At 40.8% G+C, this 20,521-nt stretch overlaps 3 protein-coding genes across 3 annotated transcripts in view; 2 read left to right on the top strand and 1 right to left on the bottom strand.

Annotated features, from left to right (window-relative positions):
• The window catches only part of LOC141480961 (uncharacterized), a 160,996-nt gene that overhangs the window by 56,014 nt on the left and 84,461 nt on the right, over nucleotides 1-20,521 (top strand). The gene's annotated exons all lie outside the window — the stretch shown is intronic.
• The window catches only part of LOC141480959 (uncharacterized), a 202,422-nt gene that overhangs the window by 169,156 nt on the left and 12,745 nt on the right, over nucleotides 1-20,521 (top strand). The window lies entirely within an intron of this gene.
• LOC141480957 (uncharacterized) lies at nucleotides 9,560-20,319 on the bottom strand. Its single transcript, XM_074171720.1, has 2 exons — nucleotides 16,203-20,319; nucleotides 9,560-12,355 (listed from the first exon to the last, which is right to left on the bottom strand). Exon 2 carries the CDS (start codon nucleotides 11,660-11,662, stop codon nucleotides 10,040-10,042), a length of 1,623 nt encoding a protein of 540 aa, XP_074027821.1. The 5' UTR covers nucleotides 11,663-12,355; nucleotides 16,203-20,319; the 3' UTR covers nucleotides 9,560-10,039.

The following is a 20,521-nucleotide window of genomic DNA, read 5'->3' as shown; positions in this document are numbered from 1 at the left end:
GTCTGGCACAAATTACCAAAGGACTACCAACATCGATTCGCTTTGCAGATTCGTTTACCATGTTTCATCCATTATCGACATGAAGATGTGTCATCATCGCTACAAAATGCAATGTATTATGGTCCTGTTAGCTCACAAAGAGAATGTTATTATTGTAGAAATAAATGATTCAAAATATTGTTGTTTCAATCATTATTTAAGGTATGTACATGTGGGAAATGTATCAGTCATGTCTATGATATTAACTCTAACGAGTCGTTCTTCGACACTTTCCATCGATTTCAATCCACCCATTCGATTGGATTCCGATTCAGAATACAATTTAGCTTTGCTCAGTTTCCATTCGTACAACAGTATACCAAACATTGAAGAAGACACGATATTCTATTATTATGAAAATGGTGACGAAGCTAAACGAAAAAGTATCGATATTCCTGCTGGATCTTACGAAATTGGTGATATGGAAGCTTTAGTCAGCAAATATATTGTACCTAAAACGTACAAGGAAAATCCTCAGGAATTTTTCTATCTCAAGCCGAACAATAATACGCTAAAGAGTGAAATATTCTGTCTGAAACACTATTGATTTTCGACCTGCAAATAGCTTGGCTCACATTTTGGGTTTTTCATCCAGCCTTCTCAAGCTTAACTTGCATTACGCATCGGATCTACCTGTGGATATCATTAAAGTACGTACTATACATATAGATAGCAACATCACGTTTGGAGCCTTCTACAACGACACACCGTCTCATACGATATACGAATTTGCTGTTGATGTTGATCCCGGCTACGCAATCGACGAAAAACCCAATCATCTCATTTATCTACCTAATGCACATAGAGATGAAATAAACAACATTACGCTGCGAGTGCTCGACCAACATTCCAGACTCATTGATTTTCGAAACGAAGAAGTAATAATTCGCTTGGAATTGAAGCGAAAGTATGGAACTGGTCATCTATAAGAATAACTCATCACCAACCGCTACGTCAGTCTTCACCAAGACCTTCAAACATCATCAACTGTCAATGGAGAATAAATTACTCCTGGAATCTTTTGGCTATCATGTTGTCCAATAAAGTGTTCAACATTTCCCGAAAACCGCAAAACGATGAGTCCTTACAAAAGGTAGAATGGCGAACCTACTATCCATATGTCAACTCTTTTCGCAATAATGACGTCATTGAAATCAACATTAATCAATCCGATGCCTATGATGCTTTGTACGATAGCCTGCTATTCATCAGTGGAAAAGTTGAGAGGACAAAGGGCGATGGTCATGTGACCTTCGTGAACAATGCTGGTGGTTCCATGTTCCAATCTGCCACCTCTGAGCAGAATCGTAAAGAATTGAAAGCGGTTCGTGAAGTTGGAATTGTCACTACTGTCAGAGGCTTCCTCACCTACACCGATGTAGATATCAAACACTAGGCAATCTCAGGATGGACATATTCCAAGAGCTTCGGCATCATTCAAACTACATATTCAACGTTCAACATACTTATACCTATCAAGCATTTCTTGAATATTTTCAATGATTATCAATGTGTTTCCTATGGTAAACACACCATCCGATTAGTACGAGCTGGAGATGATAGCAACTGTTTCAAAATAGAAGAGACTGCTGGTACAGTAGCATCAAAGACTGAAGTTGAGCTGTAAATTGAAAATATTGAACTGAAAGTTAAACGAATCTTTCCTCATGATCAAATCAAATTGCAAATTTTAAAAGCTATCCAAGCCGACACTCCTATTCTCATACCGTTCAGAAAATGGAAACTCCATATGCTGCCTGCTCTCACACAAGGTGCAACAAATGAAATATGGGCCGTCAAGACTTTTTCGTTTCTCGAAAGCCCTCGCTATGTGATTGTATGTTTCCAAAAAGATCGTGATTACACCAAAGTCTACAATGATCCAACGCAAATCAACTATATAAATATCACCGATATAACGTTAACTCTGAACAGTGAAAATTACCCCAAAGAAAATATGCATCTGAAATTTGGGAAAATGAATTTTTTGCAAGCCTATTTCAACTATGCACAATTTGGTCTGAGCTAAAAAATGACTAATCAACATAACCCTCTCATCAATACCGCCGACTTTACACAAAAAACTATCTTCGTCATCGATTGTTCCAGAAGGGACGAGAGCATTAAAAGTACCAGTGTTGATGTAAAACTTGAAATCGAATCATCTGAGGGATTTCCACAAAATATACGAGCCTATTGCATCATTGTGCACGACACTATTGTAATGTATGTAGAAATATATACTTTGAATTTGCAAAATTAGTATACTTTACAGCCTCGATGTGAACACACATATATATTAACCTGTGACAATAAATAACCTTATAGAAAAGTATCAGCCTCTTGATTTCATAAGAAACAATTTCTTATCAAACAAAGTACATTACAACTATCATCGAGCACCTCCCACTTAGCGAAATTATCAAGAAATGGAACTGAAGATGTGATTTTGCTTGAGTATTAATCAGAGAGTCAACTTGAGAATAGCTGTTGTAAATATTCAAGGTTTCATCATCGAGCAACAATTCCATCCTTAGGAGATAGCCATTAGGATTGGAAATCAGTGTAGTAACTTTTTATTGCTGCCAAACAAACCATTACCTGTTTGAGTAAAGAAGATCATCGTACCGTCTGTTACCTGGAGCGAAACGTTCATGGATTGAGGTATTCCTCCGGCTATGTGGAATATAATCAATTGGAGGCCATCCTCATGAAAAATCTACGAAATGTCGATATCGTTTATGTGCGAGGACATCAAAAATGTGACTATCTAATTGCGAAATTTCACGAGTTGAATATACCTACACACGCTGTGAATTTGAAGGAGTATGACAATACGTCGTGGATGGTTCCCACATTCGGCAACAACGAAGGTGTCTCACCCTGTATGCACCACAATCACAGGCAAACCAAATATCATTGCAGCCTCCGAAACGCAGATATTCTATACACATGGCTTTATAATATATTACCAAAATGAAAATGTATAATAAATATTCAAAATGTTTTGTTCCTTTCTTTTAGTCAACTCTTCACCACATTTGATGATGCACGAAACGTTGCACGAAATCCTTTCAACGCTTCTGACATGTTGGGGATCACACGTTGAAACTTTATCCCCTCCTAACCTTTAATGTTTGCTTACTTTCAAAAATCGGCAACGTCTCATAAGTCACATCGCCTCCATAATTTACAATTGACAACACCGAACTGTTTACGATACTACTATCTTTGAAATAATCAGTTCGAAGCTATCTCCATCTATCTGACACTCATATGACTGACCAAACCATCGAAAATATATTATAGTCTTACGCTGGTTGCACACACACCGATTTTGGACGGCCAGTATAAAATCGGTCGATATTTTATTGGTAGCAGGTGCTTGCACACTCACCGGATTTTTATCGGTCAAACAGTCAGTTGCTTTGTTGTCGTAATTAGCATGCACTACCAGAACGAAGTTAATGCGTAGTAACTACAATTTCACCGAGCATTCTAGACTGGAATGGTCGGTTAAAAACCGGTGAGTATGCAAGAGTGTATTTAGTCATGTACGCCGTTACTTCCCGGTACTGCCGGTCATACAGTGGCAGTGGACGGCTGCTCACCGGTATTTTACCGGCGACGATCACCGGTAGGCATGTGTGCAAGGTCCCGTTCCCACATGTGGTTCACTATTGGAATTTGGACGACCGGTACAAAGTCGGCCGTCCAAAATCGGTGTGTGTGCAACTAGCGTTACGCTAGTTGCCGACTTTGTACTGGTCGTCCAAATTCCAATAGTGAACCACATGTGGGAAAGAGGACCTTGCACACACACCGACCGGTGATCGTCGCCGGTAAAATACCGGTGAGCAGCCGTCCACTGCCACTGTATCACCGGCAGTACTGGGAAGTAGTGGCGTATATGACTAAATACACTCTTGCATACTCACCGGTTTTTTACCGACCATTCCAGTCTCAAACGCTCGGTGAAATTGTAGTTACTACGCATTAACTTCGTTTTGGTAGTGCGTGCTAATTACGACAACAAAGCAACCGATTATTTGACCGATAAAAATTCGGTGAGTGTGCAAGCACCCGCTACCAATAAAATATCGGCCGATTTTATACTGGCCGTCCAAAATCGGTGTGTGTGCAACTAGCGTTATGTCGTTGAATGATGTATTTCAGTGTGGCTTATCGCATTTCCTGTTTACTACGGCTTTATCAATAATACGTGATAACAATTGTGAATATGCGAATAAACTGTTTGATATATTTTCACTGAGTTGAAATAAAATGAAAATTTGTGTGTGTGTGTGTCAAATCGATGTTCTTGCAGCCTTCAACATCCAATGAAACGTGAGTTTTTTCGGTAAATTTTCGTTTTGAGGACACCAGGCGATTTTGAAAAAATGTTTGCGTGTACTTACGTATTTTGATGCGTAGATTACGAATCCGAAAGAAAAAAGCGGCGCTCTCCCTTATTTACAAAGTAACGGCCCTTCAAAGTTCTGAAAAGGGCAACTTTTCAGCCTTCTTTTTCACAAAATAAACTATTTCAAAATACAAGCATCTATTCACTAGGTCACCTTTACACCTTATTCCTCCTTCTTTGACACTTTTCACTTCAATAATCAACATTTTTCTTATAAAAAACAAAATTTTAAAACGAATGCTTCTCCTGGTGACATTCTGTTTTTAGGTTAGTTACTAGTAACATTTCAGAAAAAAGCGGTTGGTATTTGCCGCCGCCTACTATTTCAAATTCGTAATACACCACCAAAAACCAATTTACGATCTAAAGAATGAAGGTAAAAAACATTTGAATTACTTTAGGAATATGGACTGCATCAGTCGTACCAGCCATGCCATTAACCTTAAAAACGTAAAATACAGAGATATGTAACCAAAAAGCAGCTCCGCACATTTTTTAAACGTTTTTATTGGAAAAATGTTGATTATTGAAGTGAAAAGTGTCAAAGAAGGAGGAATAAGGTGTAAAGGTGACCTAGTGAATAGATGCTTGTGTTTTGAAATAGTTTATTTTGTGAAAAAGAAGGCTGAAAAGTTGCCCTTTTCAGAACTTTGAAGGGCCGTTACTTTGTAAGTAAGGGAGAGCGCCGCTTTTCTTTCGGATTCGTAATCAACGCATCAAAATACGTAAGTACACGCAAACATTTTTTCAAAATCGCCGGGTGTCCTCAAAATGAAAATTTACCGTTTTTTCAATTCCAAACGATCCCCCCAACTGATTTGTAGTAAGTTTTTTTGATGTAACCACACCTCGTGTAAAATGAATTCGTCGTATTTACCGTTTTTTTTCTTAAACACTGCACGTTGTATACTTTGATATCAGAAACGTTTTTTTCTTTAATGCTGTACACACTTTGTATTTCATATCTTTTCCTTCTATTACGTTGGCAGCCATGTTTTTTTCATCAACGTCCGTGACCTTATTTTTTCCTCACGCTGCACCGAATACCCGCCGCCATGTTTTTTCGCTTGACTGCCATGTTTTTTTCTTTAACGCTGTACACACCCTGTATTTGATGTGTTTTGAAACAACACCTTGTATACCCAATTATTATTGTTCTTATGCCTCAATCGAGGACCCGAATCGAGGTCCAATCGAGGGTCCAAATCAAGGGCCCAAATCGAGGACCCAAATCGGGGGCCCAAATCTAGGTCCAAATCAAGGACACACCTCCAAATCAAGGACCCATACCGAAAACCTGCACCACAACCAAACACCTGTCACAGCGCCCCTGTCACTTGTCTTTCTTTTCCACACCCACACCACCAACAAAAACCAACAGAGAAGCAAAAATGTTCACCAGGCTAGACATCAAGAACGCTGGAAATATCGAAACAATAAAGGCCTCTTCAGGTACAAAAAACTTATGTTCGGGATATCTTGGGCACCGGAAATATTTAAGAAAATATTGTATATTTCCTCTCCAATCAAATCTAGTAGGTGCCAAAGAATGGCAAAATATTTTTCCATCTACCAGATATACCACCCATACACTGACAATATCCCCAATCACTTCTTCTTCAATATCAAAACAGATATTCAAATAGGCTTTCTTTGTCATTGCGGCTTATACATCAGCTCTCACCATTACACTGTTTCCATCATCACGGTAATGTACGAAAATACGACGACCCTTGCAAAACTTTGAACATGCGATACCCTGAAATGTAGTGTTTTGAATGGGAGTATCTGGATTTTTTTTAATACTTCAAACATAATTATATTAAACAAAAACCAAAGAAATTAATATAAAATTAAGCAAAAAATTGAAAATTGAAAAATTAAAATGAAATAAAAATTTAAAAAAAATCAAGACAAGTTACTTCACGACATTTCGATTGTTAGTATATACAACCATCTTCGGATGATGACCCAGGTTATAAGAGATTTCAAATCATATCATATTAAACAACGGAAGTCCGAACTGATGAAATTTTTCATGAAACTTGTCAACCACCTTCAAACAAAAGTTACGATCACATTAATTCAATGTCTCCTTCTCAATATGTCGAATATCAGTGTTGCTAATCATAAAACACTTGAATGACTGAAACATGTATAACCGTTGAATAAAATATTGCGTTCCACTTAGCGTTCACAACGATTACGCTCACGACTGCAGCAATTTCCGTTCCACTTGCTTGAGAGCGTTACCGCCATAAACTCAAGTGGAATGGATTATGGAGCGTTTTGAGCGTTTATGTGAAAATTACAAATGGCGAGGTTGAAAGAATGAAGTAAAAGCTTTATAGAGGTTAGGTAAGCATTAACAATTATATTGAATAATTGCAAATTAACTTCATTTACATGAAAAAAGAAGTATAATTCAATTTTTTATATATAATTTCAGTGAAGTTAATCAATAAATTGAGTTTGAATGTAAAAAATATTTTAATATTTGTGAATTCACCGCAATAGTGCTCCAGAAACTAGTTCAAATGAAAAGTGAAATGCAACTTTACAAAATTATAATGATGAATACCAAAAACTTAGACCACGTATTATTGTTTATGAGAATCTAATAATGTAATATTCAGATGAAGAATTCAAAAGTCATTTCAGGTATCACATATTACACTGTAGATTTTGAAAATGTCATGTCTAATTGCACACCTGTTTCCGCACGAACAGCATCGGCTTTAGAAACATTAACCTCCACTATAATTTCTCTTTTTGAATTGAATGAGGTGAGAAATATTCTCAAAAATAAGAGAGAAAATATTCTCAACGTCCAACGTCCACTTTGACCCATTTTTGTCAGAAGATGGGTCAAAGTGGACTCTATACCTACTACCTGGAACGGACCCGATCCGTTTTCTGTGAAGCGGAAAGTGTGTCAGGGGCAGTGGAAAGAGAGATGAGAGATAGCATTATTAACGGTAAACTTTCTTTGTCATATTCAAGCAAATAAGTTTTGGTTTGATACATAAACTACCTTTGAGGTATAAATTCAGCTATTTCTGGGATTATATTTGTTCAAATAGTATAATATTTGTGAAGATATACATTTATGTTGTTCTAGTGTGCTATTAGTTTCGCTCCCTTTGTCGTGTGTGGTTTAATAAGCGCTTGATTTTGTTGGTGTTATTTGTTATTGGTCCTAGTTCTGATGAAAATGCTATTTTAATTAGGTGCTTGAACGAAAAAAACTGAGTGAATTTCAAAAAAATTGTGTTTTATATTTGTGGATATATAGTTCGTAACATCGTTTCTGTCACTAACTGTAATAATTCCATTAAAATATTACTTTATAGAAATACTATATCAATTGACCCTCCTGAATCTCATAAATTGTTCAATAATTTTGTTACTCGAGGAGGTCTTCTTTATGCTTCAGATGTGGTTTAAAAAATTTAACATTTTGTGGAGAAACAAAGTCGTCTATCAATAGAAAATAAAGACATGTTTAACTCGAAAATAAACTTTGAACAGAACATTATAAACACAGTAATAAATCATTTTGCTGTGAATATAAATATTTTGAACCTAGACATCCTATAATTCAGGAATTTGTAGACGAAGAATGTCATGAAATCCGGATCATTCGAAAAGTTACTGCCATATATGTATCACCACAGTAAATTGGTAAATTTACAATTGCATGGAAAAAGTACCACAGTAAGACAAAAAATGACAAAACTTATTTTGTTTAGTAACTGTTGAGTCGAAATATCTATGTTTTGTAATATTAAATAAAACATTTCTAATTTTCTTTTAATTTTATTTACCAACCCCGTAGAAAAACGGTTGAATTTTTATTTGAACGTTATACTATTTCTATTATCACTTCCTTCCTGAGCAACTGTTCAGAACCAATATGCGTTTTCGACAAAATAAACGTGAACAATTTAAATTTATTGAAAATGTCGCCCTTCAGTTCCATTAACCACCATAATATAGAAAGAGATATATATCCATAACATATGCGGGTTGCCTAGACAATCGATTTGCTTCACTTTTCGTCCAAGGCGGGACCGTTTCAGGTATGTATAGTATACTGTCAAATATGGAAAATAATCATGAAATAATTCAAATTCATTTAAGCGAATACATGAATTGAAAGATGTTCCAACCTCAACTTCAATATTCCAGAACAAAAACACTCATTCAGAATTCCATCTTTCAAATTCATAGACATCGAAATTGATCCGATCACAGGATATAGAAATATAAAACAATTTCCAAATACATATAGTTTGCAGAGATTGCATACTGAGCATTTTACCTAAGTACAGTGACCGGATCAAAGTTGCAATGTCAGCTTATAAATCTTCATAAATATTGAGGCAGGTCAAGATCATGAACAGACAGTATTCAGAAATACATTTCAGTATCTATTGATCATCAGCAATGCAGCACATCTCCTTCTCTTCAATCCTGCTGGGGGACAGTATAATGTAAGTTTTTGGTGTTTTAATGTATTTTTTTTATTAACTTTTGAGTGTGAGTTTATTCAAAGTATTTTTTCCGTTTCTTTACAATAAATATTTAATTATGTTTTTAAATGAGTTTTTTCATTATTTGGATGAATGACGTTAATAGCCAAGCGAGTTCTGAGTTGCGACAATTTTTCACTGTTGTGAGACGAGAGGCTAACCGCCCAGTCCGTACCAAAGTTGCCAAGTGTACCCAGTTTTTACTTTCCGGGAAATTGCAAACTATACTTTAGTATGTTAGAACTTGCATTAGTTATACTGTGATTTTTTTTTACGTACTTGTAAAGCTATTTGAATTCAGAAAATGCCAGTTATATTTAGTATATGTGAGAAAGTATATGCCACACAATCATCTCATAATAGATGTTCACGAATTTACTTCTTTATATTAAACTTCTGAAAGTCCGGCAACAACGCCAACGACCAACAACCATTCGTTTTATTCAATAAAAATTCTCAATTGAATCAGCTCAGATTATACAGTCCACTTTATTGAAGAGTACAACACAAGTACAGCAACCTTCATGGTCCATCTATATATATATATATATATATATATATATATATATATATATATATATATATATATATATATATATATATAAAAAGATAGAGGGATATTGAGTGAGATGGTATTATCAATGGAAAAAGGTTATTGGACATAGCACTCATAGGAAGGTGGGCAAACCGCAGACACGTGTTTCTGGCTATTTAGCCTTCGTCAGTACGGTACAGCCAAGTGTAAAGGATAGACAACACTTGTTGCAGGAAAGGGGCCAAACAAAGCAAGCGGAATCATCATCAGGGGCCAACTGCGATTTCGTGTCATCGTTGGAAGACCTTGTGATTACAAGGACTAACTCCCAACTTCGTCACGGGAGCAGCTATAGCAACCTGCGTGACATCCGGGTCCAAGATAAATAAAAAAAGATAGAGGGATATTGAGTGAGATGGTATTATCAATGGAAAAAGGTTATTGGACATAGCACTCATAGGAAGGTGGGCAAACCGCAGACACGTGTTTCTGGCTATTTAGCCTTCGTCAGTACGGTACAGCCAAGTGTAAAGGATAGACAACACTTGGTTGCAAGAAAGGGGCCTGTCCTCCGGAACCGTATCGATCGGGGTCGGTTACTTCCTTCAGGGGGGCGTGTCCTGCGACTCCGCCCCCGCCGACCACGCGTACCGTTCGTCGTTGCTGCGGCCGGCTGGCCTCCCAGACCTGAGCCCTTGAGATTTCAGGACTCAGTTCCTGTCTGGGTGCAACGGGAGGTTGGTTCGCTTCAGGTAGCTCATTTCTATGTATAATCTCCTTGTGGAGGTACTGACCCCGCCATGAGGCCACCCCCAAGCCTCTCTCGGCTTCAGGGTGACTCACTGGCATTCCTCCACCCCCTAGCGCTTCCGCTAGGTCGTCAGTATCCGGCTCGAACGAGATGCGAGGCGCTCCTGTGCGCAACGCACCCCTCTCCTCCCAGGGGTCGCTAAATGCTCCGACCTGGGGGCATCGCGACGCCTGGCGTCGGACGACCTTTGCTTCGACGCTGTCGCTTACTTCCGTATTGCCAGCGTCTCCAAAGCCTTCTTTGCTTTGGACACGCTGTCCTTCACCGCGTCTCTCGAAACACTCGTTGTTTCGAAAGTCCTGTCCGGCGATTTTTTCTTCGAAACATTCATTGTTTCGGGAGTCCTGTCCATGGTAGCATGAATCTCTTTTCGGGTTTGACAATGGCTTTGACATTTCCCTGGTTACTGTGGTCACAGGATGGCTGTACACCCTGTGAAATCTCACTCGTGGTGACTCTACTACGTAAGTAGGTGTCACCGCCTCAATGTTTTCACTCAAAACCTGTCGTTCGGGGAAAACTCTCAAATCTAGAGGCAGACAACTCGCCGGTTGTTGCAGCCGGTTAAAAATCTCAAATCGTTCCGGTTGCTGCGGTTCCGATGAAAAACGCTGTTGGCTCGTTTTCGGAGCCGATCTCAGCATAGGAGATAACGTTTCTGTATTTCGCATCTCGCTAGACCCTAATTGGGGTTCGCGCTGTAGATGATTTTTGGGAGAGACCGTCCTGGGCGTTGTCAATTCAACTCGCATCTCGAGTAATTGGCGTAGACTGGCCTGGTGCGGGCTCCCGGTCCTGGAGAACACCTCTCCTCGGAGACGATGTCCATTTTCTCGAAGTAACGTCTCCTGACGTTCTCTGGCAAATGTTTGCTGATCCATTCGCAATGTATTCGGTGTGTTTAAATTCCTAAAGCGGTTTAGTACAGCATCACTATTTTGCGGAGTTTTTTCGCGATTTGAGGACTCTGTCCTTTGTGTCATGTCGAGTTCTCTAGCTACTCGACTTGCTGAAAAACCACCAATGCCCACGGTTTGTCGCTCTGCGACCAAGGGAGAGGCACTGCTGTCCTCGTTCGTCGAAAGAATACGCTGAGTAGGACCTGGCCTCAGACTGGCTGATCCTACCGGAGTTCTAGGAATACTGTTTCCTGAGAAACCAGATTCCAGGGGGGTTCCCTGTCGGCTCGACGGAGTCGCACTCAGGCGGCTAAAATTGTCTGACAAGAAATGGGTTTGACCGAAAATTGTGGTCTCGCGATTTGGCATTGATGTATTTTCGGCAAGTTGCGCTCGCGCGTGTTTTGCCCTAGTCTGCATTTCGATTTCAAAATCCCTAATATGACTCTGACGAGGAAATAGTCAGAGGGAAGGATTCACGGAAATCTAATGATTTTAAGTTCACCCTTGGATCGCGAAAGCTACTTTCCTATCCAAGGCCTACAGGGTGAACTGAACTAGTGATTTGGGAACAGGGAGCCTAACGGTTGAACAGCACCCTAGGATGAGGGCCGCTCGCAGGATTAGGTAGAAGGGTATCGCAATCCTGGAAGGTCCCAACGGTTAGGTTGAGTCGTTCGCCCGAAGGACGTAACTAATGATGTCTTGACCCTCCCGAGTTTAATCTCGAAACACCTCGATCTTTAACACCGCAAGGCGATCGGGTGGGGTGAGACCGGGCAACTTTAGTAGGGACCTGCTCTTCCTTTGCAGGATTTGGGCTGCTTTCCTCTGGCGGGGTGCCAAAAGGAACCTGGGCAAACGTAAGGTATGGTTATATGCACTGCAATTAATAACCACCCAGTAATCCGCTCCAGTATCAGCTCTAATGATTTCCAAAGTGTCCGCAATCCTAGGATCCTTCGAATAAATGTCCAGCCACTGGTCTGTCCTGATTTATCCTCTATCGGTCCTAGAGATTCCTAATTCCGGTGAAAATTCTTCCAATTCCAGTATTTACTGTTAACCGCAGATCCCTAACGACTCCTGTGTTGTGCTGTGTCTCTATTAGTTCTGAAAAGAACCAGAGACTCGAATTCATTCAATATAATCCAACCGCAGCTTGAAACTTTTAAAATATCTTCGAATATTTAAAATCGCTGTTACTCGTTCACTGTTCGAACTTCGACTAACTATCGTGACTTGGAACTCCGCATATTTATCCTAAATAAACGGGCTCTCTTCCGCGCCACTTTCAGCCAACCAGAGATCGCAAAAGCCGTGCGATCCTGCCTGACTTACTTTCAATAGTTCCACTACGAAAAAAACTCATTTCGTATGGATTTGCCAGCGTTTACGACCTGTTTTTATGCAGGCGCTGGGCTTTGAAGTGGGAATACCGCTCTGCTAATTTCCATTGACGTCTATATGCCGCTGTTTCTGTCTCATTCTTTTCATGTTTCGTTTCGCTTCCTCAATTTGCGTTGTACGATAAATGAAATCTAACAGTCTTCGGCCTCACTCGGAAATCTTCGGGAAATCACGAAAAACCTAATTTTCGTTTTTCCTTGATTTCATATAGAACTCAGCATCCTAAGACAAAAAGTCTTATGCCGCGTCTCGATATTCCTGTTCCTTCTTGCAAAAATATGCGTTTGAAAAATATTACATTTTTCAAACTCAAATGCTAATAAAAATTGAACCACGAGCCCTGGAAACGTGATCGAGGTGTCAAACGATAGCTACTAAGAATCTCTATCGATGCTTCTTTGAAGAGAGCACGATTTCCCTATCTAGCTAACTGAAAAAGCCATTTTCCATAAAATCAGCTTTTTCCCTATTTAAAAATTGGCGAAGGCTAATAATCTTGCAAAATATTTTTCTATCGCTTAGGAAACGACATTTCACATCTTAATTTTCGAAACTAAGCTGAAATATCTTGGGAAAACCAATGTTTTTTCCACATTTTCTTAATGTTCATTCTGAGTGGGCGGTCCTTATACTGGAGCTCGTGAAATTTCAAACTAGTTTTGTTTCACGACACCCCCCTCCTTTAAAAGAAGTTCCTGTCTTGGCACGCCGCCATGGCCCCAATAGGACAGTACTTGTTCCGCTCACAGGGTTCTAGTGTACCAGGGCTCTGTTCACTATCACCCTAGGTCCCACGCGTTCATCGTCACTATCACTGTCACCCTCCCCGTTGCTGCAGGGTACACCTTCTGCAGGTCATCCCTCGGTGCTGCTTGGTTCTGGTCGCATTGCGTACTCTTGGGTTCGAGTGATATGACTCGGGATCTTCGTCGGTCTCCGACACGACACTCACCCGTGAATCGTCGTTTGCCTTCGGACTTCTCCGCAGGCCCCTCCTGCAGATCCGCCCTATCTGTTTCTTTGGGTTTTCTCCCTCAAATTCCTCTTTCCCTTGTCCTCTAGGTGGTTCACGGTCTTCTGCTGAAGACGTGTCCGCGCCCTTGACAAACTGGTGGCAGGTTCGCCCCTTCGCGGCTATCACCAGCTCCTTGGTGTACTGCAGGCTAACCTTCACGGTCCTGTCAAGGCGCTTCACCTTTCCTTTGACCTTCGGGTCCCGCGTATCGATCGCCATGTCTTGCTGCTTCCAGGGAGGTACGGTGGGTCTCTAGGCGTCACTTTCCGCATCCCTCGAAGTCTTTCTAACTGTTCGTCCCTCTTGGGCTCTATTGGCGGTTCCTCCGCTTGTGCCACGTCTTGGTCGACCACCTCTTCCGGTGGCGGATCTTCATCATCCTCTTCCTCGACGCGCACATCCTGCAGTCTTGGCAAGGCCTTCTTGACATAGCTCCTGATATCATCCAAATGAACCAGTCGGTCTACGCCGCCTCGCTTGATTTCATAGGTGTCCGGGCCTGCAATCCGGATAACCTTGTATGGCCCTGTAAGGGTCGGTGTGAAGTTGCCTCCCACGAAGTTTCTGACAAGTACCTCGTCTCCGACTTGGTACCGTCTGGGAGGTGCTTTTTCCTTATCTGGAAACAACTTCCTTTGGTAGACCTCCTGTCTACGCTTCGCCCTTTCGAGTCTCTCAGCTCTGGCTGCGAGTTGCTCTGGTAGGGGTCCTCGTCTGTTGGGTATACTCCAGTCTCCTGGTCTGGGTGGAGTATAGCCTAAGAGTATGTTTGCCGGTGTTTCGCCTGTCGCCGCGTTCTTGCGGTTTCGTAGACAGTACAGCATAGTTTGGATATGGCTCTCCCACTGCTGTTCCGGCTGTCCAATTAGTCTTCCTCTCAAGACTTTCTTCACCTCCTGTACTCTTCTTTCAACAGGATTTGCCTGTTGATGGTATATAGGGGTGGTTAATTGTTCGATGTTTCTGGCTCCGCAGAAACGTTGCATAGCGAAGCTCTCGAAGGCTGGCCCATTATCTGAGATAAGGGTCTCTGGGCATCCCCATCGTGCCACTACCTCCAAATCCAGAAACCGTGCAATGTCCACTGTTTCGGTCTTTGCTACCGCTTTCGCTTCAATCCACTTGGAGAATAGGTCCGTGCATATTAGCATGTACCGATTACCTTGGGGAGAGGTAGCATAGGGTCCAAGCACGTCCACCGAGATAGACTGCCAAGGTCGTTCAACGACGCGTGGTCGCAACGGCGCATGGGTCTCGTGTCGTCTCGATTTGGTAATTTGGCACACCAAGCATCCCCTCACGAAAGCCCGAACATAGTCCTCCTGTCCAGGCCACCAGTAGTGCTGGCGGATCGCTCTCAGCGTCTCGTCCTGACCAGGGTGACCAGAGGTTGGGTGTTCATGGTAATAGCTAACCATGTCTTCTCTCAAGTCTTTGGCGAGGTATAGTACGTCTCGCTCTAGTAATCTTCTGTAGAGAATTCCGTCTTCTACATTATACTGTTCCCTCAACTGCTTCTCAGCATTTGTCGTGGGTTCACGAGTATTCAGCTCAGTCCGTTTTTCTACCAGTCTTTGCACGTCTTCATCCGTGCGCTGCGTCCTGCATGCGACCTCGTATGGACTTTCCACGTTACACACTTCGCGTGTTGGCGGCAACTCTACCTTCATCGAAGGTAACCCCATTCGGTCTACGTCAGCATCCAAGTCCTCGCCATGATCGCCCCTCGGGTTTCGCGAAAGATAGTCAGCCAGCTGATTCTCTTTCCCCGGAACGTGCACCACGGTAAATGAATACTCCTGTAGTAACAGGGCCCAACGAGTCAGTTTTGCCTTGCTGTCTTTGAACTTGTCCAGCCAAGTTAGAGCCTTGGAGTCAGTAGTTTGGCGTCATTTTGACTTCGCGTAGTCGGATGGTGAGTCGGATGGCGATGGTCCAGCAAGAAGTCGTTGGTCATTGTCGTCGGTGGTGGTGGTGGTGTAGAAGAGTAAGACAACCCCTCAGCGAGGTTTGTGGGGTGGTGCAAAGAGCAGTCTTTGCGTGTGTGTGGGTGTACTAAAGAATGACAATTGACAGGGGGGAGGGTGTTGTGACGGGTGTTTGGTGTAGGTTTTCGTGATGGGTCCTACTTGGACGTCTCGATTTGGGGGGTCCTCGAATTGGTCCTTGATTTGGGGGGTCCTCGAATTGGTCCTCGATTTGGGCCCTCGAATTGGTCCTCGATTTGGGCCCTCGAATTGGTCCTCGATTTAGGTCCTCGAGTTGGTCCTCGATTTGGGCCCTCGAATTAGTCCTCAATTTGGGCATAAGAGCAATAATAATAATAATACAGGGTGTTGATGGAAAACACATCAAATACAGGGTGTGTACGTCCAGCGTTAAAGAAAAACCATAGCTGCCAACGTGTAAAAGAAAAAATTTGGTCACCAGTTCCAGTAAATATGACGAGTTCATTTTACACACGAGGTGTGGTCGTCACATTAAAAAACTTACAACAACAAATCAGATGGATCGTTTAGAATTGAAAAAACTCACGTTTCATTGGATGTTGAAGAAGGCTGCATGAACCTCGTAGCGGGGGTAATTCACAATTTTTCACACACACACACACACACACACACACACACACAAATTTTCGTTTTTCATTTCAACTCAATGAAAAAAATATATCAAACAGTTTTCTTCGCATATGTTATTGCCATCACGTATTATTGATAAAGTAGCAAACAACAGGAAATGTCGTGATAAACGGCAATGAAATACATCAATTAGCGGTTGTTTGTGTGTGTGAGTGAGAGGGGTCGGCGTGTCATGTGAGTGTGAGACAGATGGAGATTGGATCCAGGGTGATCCGTTTCGAAGATAAAGCCAGCGCAGTGCGGTGTTGTCGGTTGTAAAATAAAACATTGTTTATGGGTGCGATGAGGCGTTGCCGTTTTTTGCATGAAAAATGACGAAAGAAAAGAACAAAACATTTTTATTATTTATTATACATTTTCATTTTGGTAATATATTATAAAGCCATGTGTATAGAATATCTGCGTTTCGGAGGCTGCAATTATATTTGGTTTGACTGTGAATGTGGTGCATACATGGTGAGACACCTTCGTTGTTGCCGAATGTGGGAACCATCCACGATGTATTGTCATACTCTTCTAAATTCACAGCGTGTGTAGGTATATTCAACTCGTGAAATTTCGCAATTAGATAGTCACGTTTTTGATGTCCTCGCACATAAACGATATCAACATTTCGTAGATTTTCCATGAGGATGGCATCTAATTGATTATATTCCACATAGCCGGAGGAATACCTCAATCCATGAACGTTTCGCTCCAGGTAACAGACGGTACGACGATCTTCTTTACTCAAACAGGAAAATGGTTTGTTTGGCAGCAATAAAAAGTTACTACACTGATTTCCAATCCTAATGGATATCTCCTTAGGATGGAATTGTTGCTCGACGGTGAAACCTTGAATATCTACAACAGCTATTCTCATGTTGACTCTGTGATTGATACTGAAGCAAAATCACATCTTCAGTTCCATTTCTTGATAATTTCGCTGAGTGGGAGTTGCTCGATGACAGTGTCGTGCACAATGATGCAATAGGCTCGTGTATTTTGTGGAAATCCCTCAGATGCTTCGATTTCAAGTTTTACATCGACACTGGAAGTTTTGATGCTCTCATCCCGTCTGGAACAATCGATGATGAAGAGAGTTTTTTTGTATAAAGTCGGCGGTATTGATGAGAGGATTATGTTGATTAGTCAATTTGTAGCTAAGACCGAATTGTGCGTAGTTGAAATAGGCTTGCAAAAAATTCATTTTCCCAAAATTCAGATGCATATTTTCTTTGGGGTAATTTTCACCGTTCAAAGTCAACGTTATATTGGTAATATTTATATGGTTGAATTGCGTTGGATCATTGTTGACTTTGGTGTAATCATGATCTTTTTGGAAACATACAATCACATAGCGAGGGCTTTCGAGAAACGAAGAAGTCTTGACGGCCCATATTTCATTTTTTGCACCTTGTGTGAGAGCAGGCAGCATATGAAGTTCCCATTTCCTGAACGGTATGAGAATAGGAGTGTCGGCTTGGATAGCTTTCAAAAGTTGCAATTTGATTTGATCATGAGGGAAGATTCGTTTAACTTTCAGTTCGATATTTTCAATTTCCAGCTTAACTTCAGTCTTTGGCGTACCAGGAGTCTCTTCTATTTTGAAACAGTTGCTATCATCTCCAGCTCGTACTAATCGGATGGTGTGTTTACCATAGGAAACACATTGATAATCATTGAAAATATTCAAGAAATGCTTGATAGGTATAAGCATGTTGAACGTTAAAGATGTAGTTTGAATGATGCCGAAGCTGTTTGGGTATGTCCATCCTGAGATGACCAAGTGTTTGATATCTTCATCGGTGTAGGTGAGGAAGCCTTTGACAGTACTAACAATTCCAACTTCACGAACTGCTTCCAATTCTTTACCATTTTGCTCGTATACAGCAGATTGAAACATGAAAGCACCAGCATTATTCACAAAGGTCACTCGACCCTCTCCTTTAGTCCTCTCAACTTTTCCGCTGATAAATAGCAGGCTATCGTACAAAGTATCATAGGCATCGGATTGATTAATGTTGATTTCGATGACGTCATTATTGCGAAAAGATTTGACATACGGGTAATAGGTTCGCCATTCTACCTTTTGTATGGACTCATCGTTTTGCGGTTTTCGGAAAATGTTGAACACTTGATTGGACAACATGATAACCCAGAGATTTCAGGAATAATTTATTTTCCGTTGACAGTTGTTGTTGATGATGTTTGAAGGTCTTGGTGAAGACTGACGTGGTGGTTGGTGATGAGTTATTCTTATAGATAGCCAGCACCATAATTTCGTTTCAATTCCAAACGAATTATTATTTCTTCGTTTCGAAAATCAATGAGTCTGGAATGTTGGTCGAGCACTCGTAATGTAATGTTGTTTATTTCGTCTCTATGTGCAATAGGTAGATAAATGAGATGATTAGGCGTTTCGTCGATTGCGTAACCAGGATCAACATCAACAGAAAATTCGTATATCGTATGAGACGGTGTGTCGTTGTAGAAGGCTCCAAACGTAATGTTGCTATCTATATGTATGGTACGTACTTTAATGATATCCACAGGTAGATCGGATGCGTAATGCAAGTTGGGCTTGAGAAGGGTGGACGAAAAACCCAAAATGTGAGCCAAGCTATTTGCAGGTCGGAAATCGATGGAGTGTTTCAGACAGAATATTTCACTCTTTAGCGTATTATCGTTCGGCTTGAGATAGAAAAATTCTTGAGGATTTTCCTTGTATGTTTTAGGTACAATGTATTTGCTGACTAAAGCTTCAATATCACCAATTTCATAAGATCCAGAGGGGATATCGATAGTTTTTTGTTTAGTTTTGTCACCATTTTCGTAATAATAGAATTTCGTGTCTTCAATGTTCGGTATACTGTTGTACGAATGGAAACTGAGCAAAGCTAAACTGTATTCTGAATCGGAATCCAATCGAATGGGTGGATTGAAATCGATGGAAAGTGTCGAAGAACGACTCGTTAGAGTTAATATCATAGACATGACTGATACATTTTTCACATGCACACACCTTAAATAAACAACAACAACAATATTTCAAATCATTTATTTCTACAATAATAGCATTCTCTTTGTGAGCTAACAGGACCATAATACATTGCATTTTGTAGCGATGATGACGCAGCTTCATGTCGATAATGGATGAAACATGGTAAACGAATCTGCAAAGCGAATCGATGTTGGTAGTCCTTTGGTAATTTATGCCATACATCCAATAATTCCCAAGGTTCAGCATTCTCAATCAAATAGTCAATCGATAGAGTTTTCAATTCAGAATCGGTTAGATCCCGCAAAGATTTATCTCTAGACATTTTTGCAGGTATTGTGAAGTAGAAATTGTAGGCACAAATGTCCACAATTACTCTGATCAAAGTTTTGATGTCGATCATTGTTATATGTAATCGTTGTACCCCTTCCCAAATATCGAACCAATTCCATTGGAGGTTTGAGATTACCAAAACTATCAAAATATTGTACAGCATTGCCGTTTTTAATGTAAGCTACCCAATGAGTGCCTGCATTCAATTGAGAATCCAAGTTCAAAACAGCGCATTCTCGCAGCCGTGGACCACAAGTTGGCAACGTATCACGCATGAAGACTCCACGAAAATGTGGTATTTTCAATTGAAGGGCACATTTTTTGATTTCCGAATCATATAATGCTCTATGGGGTAGCTTCAACAGGAGTTTTTTTGCTTTTTCAAGTAAAGACCTCGTCCTTTGCGATGATGTTGTTTTTTTAGGAACAGACCATATCCTCGAGGTGTTTTGCGTAGGTACAAACCGGAGCCCAAATGTTCCATAGCTTTATTGTGACGTTGATCTTCTTCGAGTTTCTTTTTGGCATTTTTTGCATCAATCACAGTTTTTGCGATAGCGCTCGCTCCTCCTACCAATGAACCCAAAGCTGAAAGACCTGCAAATATGGGTATGAGTGGTAAAATTCCTCCGGATTTTACTTCGAATGGAATAACTCTCGGTATACGTATTTCCTTACGTCCTCCAGCTTTCTGAACAGCCATTTTTGCCGCCTCAAGAGCGGATGCCGCGGATTTCTTTACGTCATTCGTTGTGGGCTTCCAATTTTTGATTATATTTTGCAAAATGCTGCGTCGAAATGATTTCACACTTCCCATTCCTAATTTGCGTTTGGACTTCATTACTCCGGTGACGAAAAGAGCGCTCGCTTTCTCGCCAAATGTTGCGTCTTTAGATTTCACT

Source organism: Leptinotarsa decemlineata, unplaced genomic scaffold (assembly GCF_025532065.1).
Source record: "Leptinotarsa decemlineata unplaced genomic scaffold, Ldec_3_MD MMD2_tig00000035_RagTag_RagTag, whole genome shotgun sequence".
Lineage (NCBI taxonomy): Eukaryota > Metazoa > Arthropoda > Insecta > Coleoptera > Chrysomelidae > Leptinotarsa > Leptinotarsa decemlineata.
This window is presented reverse-complemented; position numbering and strand designations above follow the sequence as displayed.